This window comes from Cydia strobilella, chromosome Z (assembly GCF_947568885.1).
Source record: "Cydia strobilella chromosome Z, ilCydStro3.1, whole genome shotgun sequence".
NCBI lineage: Eukaryota > Metazoa > Arthropoda > Insecta > Lepidoptera > Tortricidae > Cydia > Cydia strobilella.
In genome coordinates, this window is record NC_086068.1 from 5,045,702 (window position 1) to 5,059,015 (window position 13,314).

The 13,314-nt window shown below is 39.5% G+C and overlaps 3 protein-coding genes and 1 long non-coding RNA gene across 5 annotated transcripts in view; 1 reads left to right on the forward strand and 3 right to left on the reverse strand.

The window, feature by feature from the left end:
• LOC134754503 (uncharacterized) overlaps positions 1 to 12,787 on the reverse strand; it is a 300,790-nt gene extending 288,003 nt beyond the window's left edge. For both annotated transcript variants that reach the window (XR_010128909.1, XR_010128908.1), the window contains exon 1: positions 12,581 to 12,787. This is a non-coding gene — a long non-coding RNA (uncharacterized LOC134754503). The remainder of the gene's footprint in view (positions 1 to 12,580) is intronic.
• The window catches only part of LOC134754282 (alpha-1,3-mannosyl-glycoprotein 4-beta-N-acetylglucosaminyltransferase A-like), a 71,915-nt gene that overhangs the window by 42,850 nt on the left and 15,751 nt on the right, over positions 1 to 13,314 (forward strand). The gene's annotated exons all lie outside the window — the stretch shown is intronic.
• LOC134754669 (trypsin-3-like) lies at positions 557 to 4,528 on the reverse strand. The gene is made up of 4 exons (XM_063691008.1): positions 4,311 to 4,528; positions 2,453 to 2,693; positions 1,151 to 1,281; positions 557 to 747 (listed from the first exon to the last, which is right to left on the reverse strand). Exons 1-4 carry the CDS (start codon positions 4,496 to 4,498, stop codon positions 573 to 575), a joined length of 735 nt encoding a protein of 244 aa, XP_063547078.1. The 5' UTR covers positions 4,499 to 4,528; the 3' UTR covers positions 557 to 572.
• Positions 8,014 to 8,851, reverse strand: LOC134754797 (ferritin heavy chain-like). The gene is made up of 2 exons (XM_063691162.1): positions 8,828 to 8,851; positions 8,014 to 8,671 (listed from the first exon to the last, which is right to left on the reverse strand). The coding sequence occupies exon 2, from the start codon at positions 8,662 to 8,664 to the stop codon at positions 8,032 to 8,034; it is 633 nt and encodes a 210-aa protein (XP_063547232.1). The 5' UTR covers positions 8,665 to 8,671; positions 8,828 to 8,851; the 3' UTR covers positions 8,014 to 8,031.

A 13,314-nucleotide genomic window follows, 5' to 3' on the forward strand; every position in this document is an offset into this window, starting at 1 on the left:
ATGCCTTTTGTAATAACTAGTAGGTTTGAAGGTTACGATGGTGCGGTTTTTCTCCTTATCCTGGTCCGAAGCTCCGATGCGCGACGACGAAACTTCACATTGTATGATATAATTAGTTATTGAATCTAAATTGTAGTTATGATATATTAGTAATGTAATTGTAATCTTAACATTTTAGAAATACTAGATTTATATATATTGACCGGGATATAGACCGTGATTACCTTTTGTAACCCCCGTTTGGTCTATATCCCGGTCAATATAAATCTAGTGAAACTAACCGTGAATCATTCAAAACTCTAATTTTAGAAATACGTTAGATATAAGTGCATTAAAACATTAGTTTCAAGTTCAAGTACTCTAAATGCGTACCAATGCATGCTTCTTTAGATTTAGGTACTTTTGTAATAATTTTGCATACCAGTTTCTGGTGGAATGTGTGAGACCACGAAATACTTTGATACCATCTTTTGTACCACATTTTTAAGCAAAATAAATATTGTATTCGTTTAAGATAAATTTATCAGACCCGGGTAAAAATGAATGAGAATCGAAATTTACGTTTAACAAGTTTACTTTCTCTGTCCACAAAATTTCCGGAACAACTTTAGTTGCGCCTTTCTTATCCAATCCCAGTAATCCGGTACGCTGGTCAATATTGTGATCCCTGTGTCCATATTTCTGAGGGACACTACTCCGACAAGGCGACGGGTGTCGGCGTTTACAACGGGGCCGCCGGAGTCACCACTGGAAGAATAATACAGTTCATAATTTTTTTACTTGTTTTTTGACCGACGAAGGTCTCCGCTTCAGCTTGGGCAAAAATGCCCAGGGCCCAGGGCCTATGAGAGGGGGGTGGAGTCATGACCCCCATGATCCCTCCCTGGATCTTGCGCCGTGTAGACATCCTGCGCTAAACTAATCATCATATTACATGAAAACACGTGGATATTTAGTTCCATGTTGCGTACATATTTTGTTACAGTGTATATTCGTCATCATCATCATATCAGCCCTCTATCGCCCACTGCTGAGCATAGGCCTCTCTTCCAGTACGCCACTTGTCCCGGTCCTGAGCTAATCTCATCCAGAAGTGACCCGCAATCTTCCGGATGTCGTCCACCCAACGAGCCAACGGACTATTACTTACGTAAAAGGGTGTCCCTTTTTACTCGCTGTGCAAATGACCCTGTCCATATTTTTACACCTTCTATATTTCTTTGCGGTCATTCGAATCGCTCTTAGCCTCTCGCTGCTGGTTCCTTTTCTTTCTGGGTCTGTCTGGATTACAATATGGACCATTAATATAAGGTCATGGTGGTAACAAAAGGCCCAGCTCTTTTGCTGTGGAGTATCGTCGAGTATCTTTGCTTTGCTCTAAGCTGGACCAGCTTAAGAATACATTTGTAGAGGCCATATCATAGATTTTGATCATTTTTAGGTTTGATATGGTTAGCTTACGTTTGGCTTGTTCCTGATGTGGCCAATTGATCATTTCATGAAATGATTACCACATCATGTCATGATCAATTCTAAGATCTGACCACGGCATATTCATGTTTTCCTTAGATTCATTTTATTTTTAAATACAACTCGCTCACCTTCTTGCCTCTTTACTTAGGGTTCCGTACCCAAAGGGTAAAAACGGGACCCTATTATTAAGACTCCATTGTCTGTCCGTATGTCTGTTACCAGGCTGTATCTCATGAACCGTGATAGCTAGACAATTGAAATTTTCACAGATGATGTATTTCTGTTGCCGCTGTAACAATGTACGGAACCCTAGCTCGGCGAGTCCGAATCGGTTTTTTTCTAATCCATCAATTACAGATTTTAAGTAATCGTCATGTCGTATCGGGTTTAAACATATTTCCTTGTGTTTTTACCGTATTTTTGTTAAATACCTAAATGTCATATATCTAGATAAATTAATGTGCTAAACTTCAAAAAATGATTACTAACAGTTTAATTAACATTTTACTTGACAACTAGGTACTCCATAATATAAAAATAAACTGTCATATTATCCCTTATTCGACGCGGGAGGTATAGGGAGCGTGCATGAACTATAGGGGGCAGCACAGGAGTTGTTAGATTTTTGGCGCGAGTCGTGAATATGAAGTTTTATGCTTCCGATGTAGAACCTAACATGCACAAGAAAACGTACGAGTACGGTAGATGGCAGCACTTGCCCTGGCAATGTACATGCTTATGTTTCCGATTCTGGCCACAAGACGGCAGACCCTGCAACGCGCACGGTCCCTATAGAATACTATAGATACCCTTCAAAACGCAACTAATATTTGAGTATGATCCGATACTCCTGAGGGCATGCCGCGAAAAAAGTAAATTGGAATTTCGTTATCTGCCTCTCTATTTGCATATTCGAGCGATAGAGAGGCAGATAAAGAAACGGTTTTCGTTTCTCGCGGTTTCTCTGGAATCAACTTACACCGCCCCACCCAGCCACCACCAAATGACTGTCCTCTTTAAAACTAAAGCTGGGTTGCAATATCGCCTTCTGCACTTTGTCAGAAAATCTGACAGGTGTAGTCAGAAACATGATGCCGATGTCATATAGCACGTCAACGTCTTCTGGCGAGTAATCTTCGTGTGTCTCGTAATGTTTAACTTCTCGAGTCATTCTTGCTTTTGCGTGAGATGAGTGGCCCATATAAATGTTGAAGGATAATCTGAAATTGTAATTTATGTTGTACTTGAATCTCATGGCCAATAGGGATGTTGACCATGAGATTCAAGATTGTTGCGCAATAACGCTCCAAGCTGTCACGTGATCTGGATGACGTATTGTTTGTTTAACAGCTGTCAGAGGACCACCAGGTTTGACAACTTGTCTGTGCGTGGTTCTCACACCGTGACGTCACGCGCTCCGATTTGCGTTTGCAGTCACGTGATGCTGGGCATTATTTTAAATACTTTTAATTATTTTTTATCAATTTATTACCCATATTTACACTTACAAAATATTTTTGACGAGAATGGATAGGATAAGGAATGAGTATATAAGAGGAAGCCTGAAAGTTGCACCCATAACAGAAAAAGTAAGGGCAAATCGCCTAGCAAGGTACGGGCATGTGATGCGGAGGGATGAAAGTCATGTGACAAGAAAGGTATTAAGAATGAATGTGGAGGGAAGTACGAGGAGAGGAAAACCGAGGAAAAGGTGGATGGACTGTGTGAAAGATGATATGAAACTAACGCAAGTGAATGATGAGATGACGGGTGACAGAGATGTATGGAAGAAAAAGACATGCTGCGCCGACCCCAAGTGAATGGGACAAGGGCAAGCGAATGATGATTTACACTTACAAAATATGATTTTCAGCATTCTAATAAAATTCTATGGTAAAAACATAACATTATATCATTTAACAGAGGAGTAAAAAATTAAACTGGAGGCTATACGCCTCAAACTGACCAACATTTGTTCAGCAACATTTTATCCCTATTTGAACGTATGCTTCATACCTAAAATGCTAAGATTTTGATGATGTCATTTGATTAACATAAGGGCGTGCTCCCTACTAAAAAATTTACCAGATTACATGTAAGTTCAATGTGGCTCAAGATCGGCATATAAAGATTGCAGTTAAGACCGTCATAGTGCAAGAACGTGTGTGTCGCTCAGACACAGAAAGGAAGAACTTCGCTCCTGCTCTACCGACCTTATGTATGTACGTGTTTAGTTAGTTAGTGCTTTGGACATTTTCCGCAACTCGACAACTATTGTGCCTATTTTACGAGGTAGGGCTACTCTAACCACCCCAGCTCCTCCATGAAGCCTAGCAATGTTTTTAGGTTGCTAACTGCCTCTTTTAGTGCGCACGGAGTCCGTAGGTATTTGCTACTGTATACTTCTACCTGTTTGCAGTCTAGGAGAATGTGTTATGTTGTTTCCTCTTCCTTCATGCACGCTCTGCATATGGGGCTGTCTGTTTTACCCATATTGTGTAGGTGTTTGTTTAGTGTGTTATGTCCTGTTATTAATCCTACTATTTTGCGTAGTTGGTGTCTAGGTGTTTTCAGTAGTATTGTAAGTACGTGTTCAAACGCAATTAGAAGCGATGAAAGAGCTTGTAGACGGTCTCACCTGAACGGTCTTTACCACATTGACCTTAACCTTTTCGCCGCCACGTCAATGAAGTAATAGTGTCATCAACGCCAAGCCACAAACTGCACGTAAACAACCCGTATAACATATCAAGTCGTGGCGTGTGGTGCACGAAATGTACTGACTTTATATCAAGTCAATGGCGGCGAAAAGGTTAATTGTAGGTTATCTAACCCACCCTAACATATGTGCCTTTTTCTCCGTGATATCATCCATACAATGTGCTGCACTCAATACCGTCTGCGAGCTGATGAGGGACCCGCCACACGCCATCGCGAACAAACCAAACCAGGTTACTTCTACAAAAGCAATGAACGGCCAATCTTCTATGGAAACCTCTTGCCCTCCCACTATGAACGGCTCCATTTTGCTAGCTGACACAGAAATAGCGTTTAGCAGGAGTAGGAACATTCATACTTTGAAACACAAGATTATTATTAGGGTACTTGATTGTTCCCGGTTCCTATATTACTGGTTTAACAGTCCATCAATTTAACAATTTTCGTGCACTTTAAAAGTTGTTTACTTTTAATTTGACCAAGCGCTAGTCAGTCTTGATTTGAGGAAAAATTAAGAATTCAATACATTTACGGTAAAGTGCGTTGGGGTAAGTTGAAATCAGGGTTAAGAGAAAAAGGCCTCCGTAATTCCGAATCACGTGTAATATTTTGGTGATGGCAACATTGTTTCATCCGTCGCTCATTATTCAGTATTTTTTTGTTGAAAAAAGATTTTAAAGTCTTTTTTACTGGTTACTCTGTATTAGTTGAGTACCTATTTACTGACCTGTAAAACATTAACTTTTATCAATAAATGTCTTGTATCTTAGTTGGTACCCCTTTACCGAAATGTATTGATGTTCTACCGATCAGCAGAGTATTATCAGCGCGTGATGATAATTCGATATGTTAGCGCACGCGCTAATGTAGTAAGGGTACCTGTATCGCCGCATGGTAGGAATGTAGTATTGCGATATCACAACTGTATTTATATATAAACACCAGTTCATATGAAATAAATTAGTCTAACCGGCCAATTCCAACGAACCTACAGTTGTAACATGGCAAACCTGCATAGTGCAGCCACCGCGTGCACTGGCCGGTTGTATAAAAAAACTAAGCCATTCGCCCGTCTTTTGTTTTTTCTCATCAATTTTCTCTTGGAATTTTGTTGCAAATAGCGGAACTGATTTTATTTATTTAATGTGATTCAATGCTTATGATTTGTGTTAAAAGTTTATACGAGGGCTGCGTCTAATGCAGGTTAAATTTTGTACAATTTTATATATAAGTATTATTAAGTTTTCCAAGTTTTATTTATACGTCACTGGTTCTTGTAACTATTAACTGACTGAATTCCGACCCGAAATCTAACGTCCTCTACGTTCAGTTTTACCCCAACGCACCTCAGTTTTATAGTCGTTAAACCGTCGATAGCTGGTTTAATGATGATTAAGTAATGTTTCGTCATAAATTTGTTCACATATTTCTCACCTAATTTTTGTGTTTGTTTCCAGTTCCCAAAATATCCCATAGAAGGATGGATAAAAAAATCGTGGATTGGTTACTGGTCCAATAACACTATATACTGCGACGAGGCTTCATATACCTCATATAATAATATCGTCTATTAGCCTAAGATATGTTATTATGGTCGACCTGCACCGAGACGTCTGACGGATGAAACTTATATTTTATGAAAGAAAATATGTTTCTGAACATTAATAAATAGGGTTGCCTAAATAAATATGGTCAAGGCTATTTTTAATATTTTTTTGAAAATAATTTATTTTCTTCAAATTTCACCTACTTGTCTGACGAGACGACACTATTATCTGGTTGCCGTGTTTAAATAGGTGTTTTTATTTTCAAAAATTTATTAAAAATAGCTTTGACCATATTTATTTAGGCAACCCTATTTATTATTGTTCAGGAACATATTTCCTTTCATAAAATATAAGTTTCATCCGTCAGACGTATCGGTGAAGGTCGACCATATATAACGTATCTACTATATGTTATTATAATAGTTTATAATAAATACACTTCCACTAGTTCGTATACTCATTAGCCACCAAAGGGTGCATTAGACCGTGCAGAAGGATCCATCCCTCACTGCCACATCGTGTGGGTACACATCGATGCTCCTTGCTTATACAGGTTAACATGACATGAAACATGTTCACGTAATTGTATTTTTTGTGGACATTTTTTTTTTGAATAAATTTAAATTCAAATAAATATTCTAGGACATTCTTACACAAATTGACTAAGTCCCACAGTAAGCTCAAGAAGGCTTGTGTCGTGGGTATTCAGACAACGATATATATAATATAAAAGCGTTAAAGAATACCTCACAAATGACTACTCTAAATTTGTCGTCAATTTAAAGAAAAAATAGTGTAAATATAATTTGTCCATAGTTTAAGTTCAAATAAATTGTAATGTACATATGTACTTATATAATTATGAATACCTATTATAAATTTGAGATTATTCTTTTCTATTCTATACAAATGCATAGAAAAACACCCAAGAATCATGAACAAATCACACACAGTAACCACACACACACAATTGTAACCAGTATGTTAAGCTATAGACTCTATTTAGGTTCTCTCAGGGTTGTGGGTCTCGACGCTGCTATCACAATACACGTCTGGCAGTTTCCAAGATATCTCCTAGTATATAAAATATATGAAGCTAAAGAAAGATTGGGCGCCAGCACGCATAAAGCGTGCAAAAGATTAATATGAGATAAAATAAACTATTGTTTGAGCTCAGTTACACATTTAATCACATTCCTTAAATAAATAGAGGACGGGCAGTAGGCCTGATACAGAATTTACATACTTATGGTAATTATGCTAGGGTGAACTATGCTATAATGAGACGTTAAACGTTAGAAAGTCTATGAAGTCCTGTTTTCACGCTTAGCACTTTGCACTTGAAATCAAATCTAAGAGGCCACTATTATATGTTCCTTGCTAGGTTAATTTAAGTCTTAAGAGATCACTAAAAGAAATTAGAGTTGACCACACCTGAGACACGTGTTGCTACAGAGGCAGCAGAACTGCGGCTACATGCCGCTCCAGTGGCGCGCAGCAGACGGCAGGAGTCGCGATGACACGCAGCGAGACCGTCGTTGCGTATCCAGCCAGCCGTTCTAACCAGTACGCCACAGCCGCGATGAACAGCACGGAGTCACAAGAACAATACTGCAAGGGCAGGCTGCGCCAGCACGTTCCAGAAGACAAAGCCAGGTGTGCAGGGGCGAAAGGAAGGACCCGGGGAAAGGACCGGCTTTCAAGCCGGACTCTTGATGAAATTGTTGGTATCAACCTCTAACATGTTGACCCGAAGCCAAGTTAAAATCATTCACAAGGAATTCAAAAGAAAGGACGCCATTGCCACGTTGTATGCTCGCTACGGGTTATAAGCTGCAAAGTGTATTTGCATTTTAGGGCTGCGGGCCCGACCAGAATTGACTCTCAATCGTCGATTTCTCCCTCTTCACACCATGCCGAATTGAAAAGTTAAACGCGATTTCTTTAAAAATTCTATATTTTAAACAGAATATTTGTATGATTTTAAATAGAAAACATGGCTGAATGTCCGTTTCCGCGAAAATTTTAAAATGGCCGACTGACAGTAAACATTTCTCTATGGTATCACAATTTTTTAATAGATTGGTTAGAAGGCAAAGGCTTAGATATCCATGCCTAGCAGTTTCTTGTCGAACAAGAACTTGCCGAGGGCCAAATGACGGTCCATCATTGAGCGTGGTGGCCTTACAAGAGAATATTTGTTCAATAATTCTTAAAACGCAAAATGCCGCGAAAAATTCAAAATGGCCGACTGCCATGTGACGGTTATCTATAACACTATTTAGGCTTAGATTTAGATGTCCATGCCGATAAGTTTCTTGTCGAACATGAATTCGCCGAGGGCAGAGTGGCGGTCCATCATTTTCTTGAGGGTGGTGGCCTTGCCGGCCAGGTCGCGCTGGCCCTTGTATTCCTCCAGGAACTCGCCGGTCAGGTAGTCGACCAGGTGGTAGTCGTTGAATTCTGGGTCATCCTCGCAGGCTGAGATGACGGTGCGGATGCTCTTGGTGACCTCGTTCTCCATCATCAGGGCCTGTTCCAGGGCGTCTACGCCAGCCTCCCAGGTCTTGCTCTCCGGGGGCCTGATCTTGATGAGAGAGGATACATCATGGGTGAGCTCTCCTCGCATGAGCAGGTAGTCAATGAGTTTGAGCGCGTGTTCACGCTCCTCGGAGGCCGCGTCGAAGAACAGTTTGGCGAAGCCTGGCCTGTTCACCCCATCTCTAGAGAAGTGGGCTCCCATGGCAAGATACTGCAACGAAGCGCGAACTTCCATTTGGATCTGACGACGCATGGCCGATCGGCAAGTACCGTGGATGGTGATCCATTCCTTGGGCACGTTCACTGGCGCCACGGAGCATTGGGTGGCCAAAGCCGGGGCGAAGACAGCCAGGAACGAAACGACGGCAAGCATTACAGCTTTCATGTTTATTCTACAATAAATCACAGATACTTTGACGATAATAATTAAAATTAATCAAGAGTGTAGAGCGTATAGCGTATGTCCTCGCGATAGTCTGGCCTTTACACTCACTGGTGCAGAAGGCGACTTATCAAAACGAAACCGAATGAAAAAGACAAGAATTCACCTCAATGGCTCTGATTGTACAAAAATAATGCCTGTGCCTGTGTAATATCTGTGCTCATAACACAAATAAATGCCCTTACCGGGATTTGAACCCAGGACCATTGGCTTCACAGGCAGGGTCACTACCCACTGGGCCAGACCAGTCATCAAATGCTGACACTTCTTCTTACAGACACAGCGGAGACAAACATCTTAAATACGACAGAGCCGTTTCTGTTGCCGCTATTAAAACAAATACTAAAAACAGAATAAAATATTTAAGTGGGGGCTCCCATACAACAAACGTGATTTTTTTGCTGTTTTTTGCGTGCGGAATCCTTCGTGCGCGAGTCCGACTCGCACTTGGCCGGTTTTTTAAATGATTAATTGCTGATTGTCTATCTATTGAATTAGATTATGTTATAAAATTCAACATGTATCATCATACCTACACGTCACGACCATAGACGGGGTGAACATGAGTTGTCTTATTTGCTTGATGTAGTAGATAAGGAGATAATAATTTATGTCTTCAAATAAACATTCATCCAGTGAACCTAGTTTATGCACTTGTAAATTTTAGAGGAAAAAACGCAGATAATCGGCGCCGGCTTTTTAGTTTTTTATATCAACATACACGGTGTTTCATGACCCACTAAAAACCTAAAAACAGTTGTTCAGAATCGACAGGAGAATCGATCGCGCTATGTTTTAATGGGGGTAATTTTTTATATATTTTTTTACATGCTCAGTCTACAGGTTTGTAATGCAACAATATCAATAGCTAGCATTTGACACGTTATTTGTCAATGAGCAACACCCTTAACTGGCCATTGGTAAACCTTATCTCGTTGCAGTAAGGTATGCAAATGGTCAGTTAATTGTTTACGATGGTAACTAGCAATTGTTTGACGTCACTCAAACGACGAAGTATCTTGTGTAGAATTACCAGTCGTATAGAATTGTTAAAAAAACTAAACAACATATTTTTTAAATATTTATAGGATTAAAGAATAAATACTTAAGATGAGTTCAAAATAAAAAAAAAACTCTTGGGGTGTCTCAGGTTTTCAGTGGCTCCGTGCGGTGTTTCATGACCCACTGAAAACCTAAAAACAGTTTGTTCAGAATCGATAGGAGAATCGATTGCGCTATATTTTAATGGGGGTAATTTTTTTTTTACATGCTCAGTCTACAAGTTTGTAATGCAACGATATCAATAACTAGCATTTGACACGTTATTTGTCAATGAGCAACACCCTTAACTGGCCATTGGTAAACCTTATCTCCTTGCAGTAAGGTATGCAAATGGTCAGTTAAGTGTTTACGATGGTAACTAGCAATTGTTTGACGTCACTCAAACGACGAAGTATCTTGTGTAGAATTACCAGTCGTATAGAATTGTTAAAAAAACTAAACAACATATTTTTTAAATATTTATAGGATTAAAGAATAAATACTTAAGATGAGTTCAAAATAAAAAAAACTCTTGGGGTGTCTCAGGTTTTCAGTGGCTCTAGTAACACCGTGCGGTGTTTCATGACCCACTGAAAACCTAAAAACAGTTTGTTCAGAATCGATAGGAGAATCGATTGCGCTATATTTTAATGGGGGTAATTTTTTTTTTACATGCTCAGTCTACAAGTTTGTAATGCAACGATATCAATAACTATCATTTGACACGTTATTTGTCAATGAGCAACACCCTTAACTGGCCATTGGTAAACCTTATCTCGTTGCAGTAAGGTATGCAAATGGTCAGTTAAGTGTTTACGATGGTAACTAGCAATTGTTTGACGTCACTCAAACGACGAAGTATCTTGTGTAGAATTACCAGTCGAATAGAATTGTTAAAAAAAACTAAACAACATATTTTTTTAAATATTTATAGGATTAAAGAATAAATACTCAAGATGAGTTAAAAATAAAAATAAACTGTTGGGGTGTCTCAGGTTTTCAGTGGCTCAAGTAACACCGTGTATAAGACGGCCTCGCCTCATCACATATAACGAGACGTCGCGATTTTATCACAATCATTTGAAAATAAACAAGAAAACGTGGCATTAGTTTGATAAACAAGCGGCCTTCGGAGATACTCGTATTATTTGAACAGAAACAGTTGATTGAGATATTGAGATCTCACGTTCAGTGAGAGCTGTGAGAGTGAGAGAATAAAATCACGGCGCCTTAAGACTGGGTCGACCGTCCAGTGGCGCCCTCATTAAGGAAATTGTGTTTTCTAATAAACCAATAGGGAATCTTACGCAAAACTTTGCGTAGAGAGCGACTAGCACAATCACAGGGCCTACCGCGAACCACGAAAATCGAAAGTTCGGTTTCTGCCTCTCTATCACTTGCGAGTCTTGCAGCTATTCAATCGACAGAGAGGCAGATAACGAAATTTCGATTTTCGGTAGGCCACCTGTAAACAAAGAAACAAACCGCCTTGATGCATCAATGTCATAGTGAAAACTTATCAAAAATCTGTTTAGGCCTAGTACGTATAAGTTACTCTATGGTTTAGTAAGTGAACTAATGCTGCACTCTGGCGGCAGAACATTGCCGTAATACTCCCTATTAATTTCTTTATAAATCAGTATATTATTATTAGTTGTCATACTGATTCCCCAACTTCATAGTCTTTGTTACCTACCTAGTGTTTTTGCTTATTTTATTTTATTTTAGCTTAGTATAAAAATTGGGGAATAAGTAAGACAACAACATTGAAACAGAAATTAATTGGTTTATTAGAAAACACAATTCCCCTAATGGGGGCGCCACTGGACGGTTGACCCAGTCTTAATACTTGCTCGTCGTACCCTCCCACCGAGACCTAAGTACTTAAGTACCACTATAATTATTGCACACTGCATTCCCAGGCCTTGTCACGCACTAATCATTACCTAAAGCCCTACGTGCAAGCTGAAATTGAAAATACAGACTTAAGCCTACTTGAGTTTATATTCATTTGTTCACCAACGTTGACCTTATTATCGAAACAATTATTATGTTATATATTAATAATATTAACTAGTATGTCTATGTACGAAATTTTTCGTGCTTAGCGTCCTTAGTTTAGTCGCGTTGTATTAGGACGAACCCATTAGGTCGACGATGTCTTTTGTTAAGGGGATCCCATGCCCCAATGACCTTCGATTTGAATCCCTTAGTTTTCTAATGTTTTTTGTACCTTATCATATTAACAGCAACGGATTTTAGCAATATAGTATCCCATATTTACTTCAAAGTTCATTGTTTTCGAAATATTTGGCATCAAAGTTGAACAATTTTAGGCCAAAAAACTGGTTTTCTGGCCATAACTTTTGTGTTAACTAGTTTAAAACTAAAACCTTAGACAAATTTTTAGATACGTCTAAGACGAACCCAAATATGTAGATTTCGTATAAGTAAGATCTTTCACAGCAATCGAGATACGAAAAAAGTGTTTTTTTAGGCAATGTTTAAAACAATCATAAATAAATAAGTATTCATTTTTTTCGCAATCCGGTAGACAAAAATGCAGATAAAAGATTAAAGAACCTATAGCCGCTTGTCTTATAATTCTATATGTAGTGCAAAAGTAGGAGATACGATTCAAAACTTGTCAAAAATCTATGAAAACCTCAGGTAGCCCCTTAAGCCGGATCCAGACGGGTGTAACGTGCAATGTAAGATTACGTGTAATATACCCCAGTTGGACCCGGGTATATCCTTAAACTACGTCCATGGACCCGGGTATGTCTTTAAACTACGTCCAAAAGCGAGGTATGGGCACTGTGAATGTCATCTCGCTTTGTGTGGTAGGGCACAGCACAGCGGATGTCATTCCAGATCTAGAGCAGAGCGCGACTGTGGAAGTACCTCCACCTTACTGAAAACCGCAGCCAAATAACACTAGACCCTACTCGTAGTGTTGTGTTCCTGCCGGTGAGTAAGGTTGCCAGAGCTCAACGAGGGTGCGGAGTGTTAGGGTCGGCAACGTATAATGCTCGTAGTGCCGTCCACACGCAGAATTCGTGTTAAATTACATGTTACAGCCGTCTGGAACCGGCTTTAAACTGCATTACTTTTGTATGACCTTTCCCACGGGAACAACTCATTGGACTATTGTTATGACTACGAGTACTTACTTATTACTTACACACGCATTATTTATGTATGTATGTATGTATGTGTAAACTCTTTATTGTACAAAATACAAACATGGCACAGGGTAGGCAGTACGAATATCGACCTAAAGCCTGGCCAGGAATATATGATCACGCGCCATGTTGCGGAATTTCACTGGAACTAATGTTTTCATACTATACTGAACTGTTGCCCTATACATTCACAACAACAGCGCCCCCTTGACAATGATCATATATTACTGGTCAGGCTTGCGTTGTCATTGTAGGCGGACATAATGGTGTGTTTGGGTTTGGGTCACCTAAGACTTGTAGCGACACACAGCACTGCTCGCACTGTTAGTGCTTGAGAAAGGAGACCTAGGCTCTCCGAAACATGTCG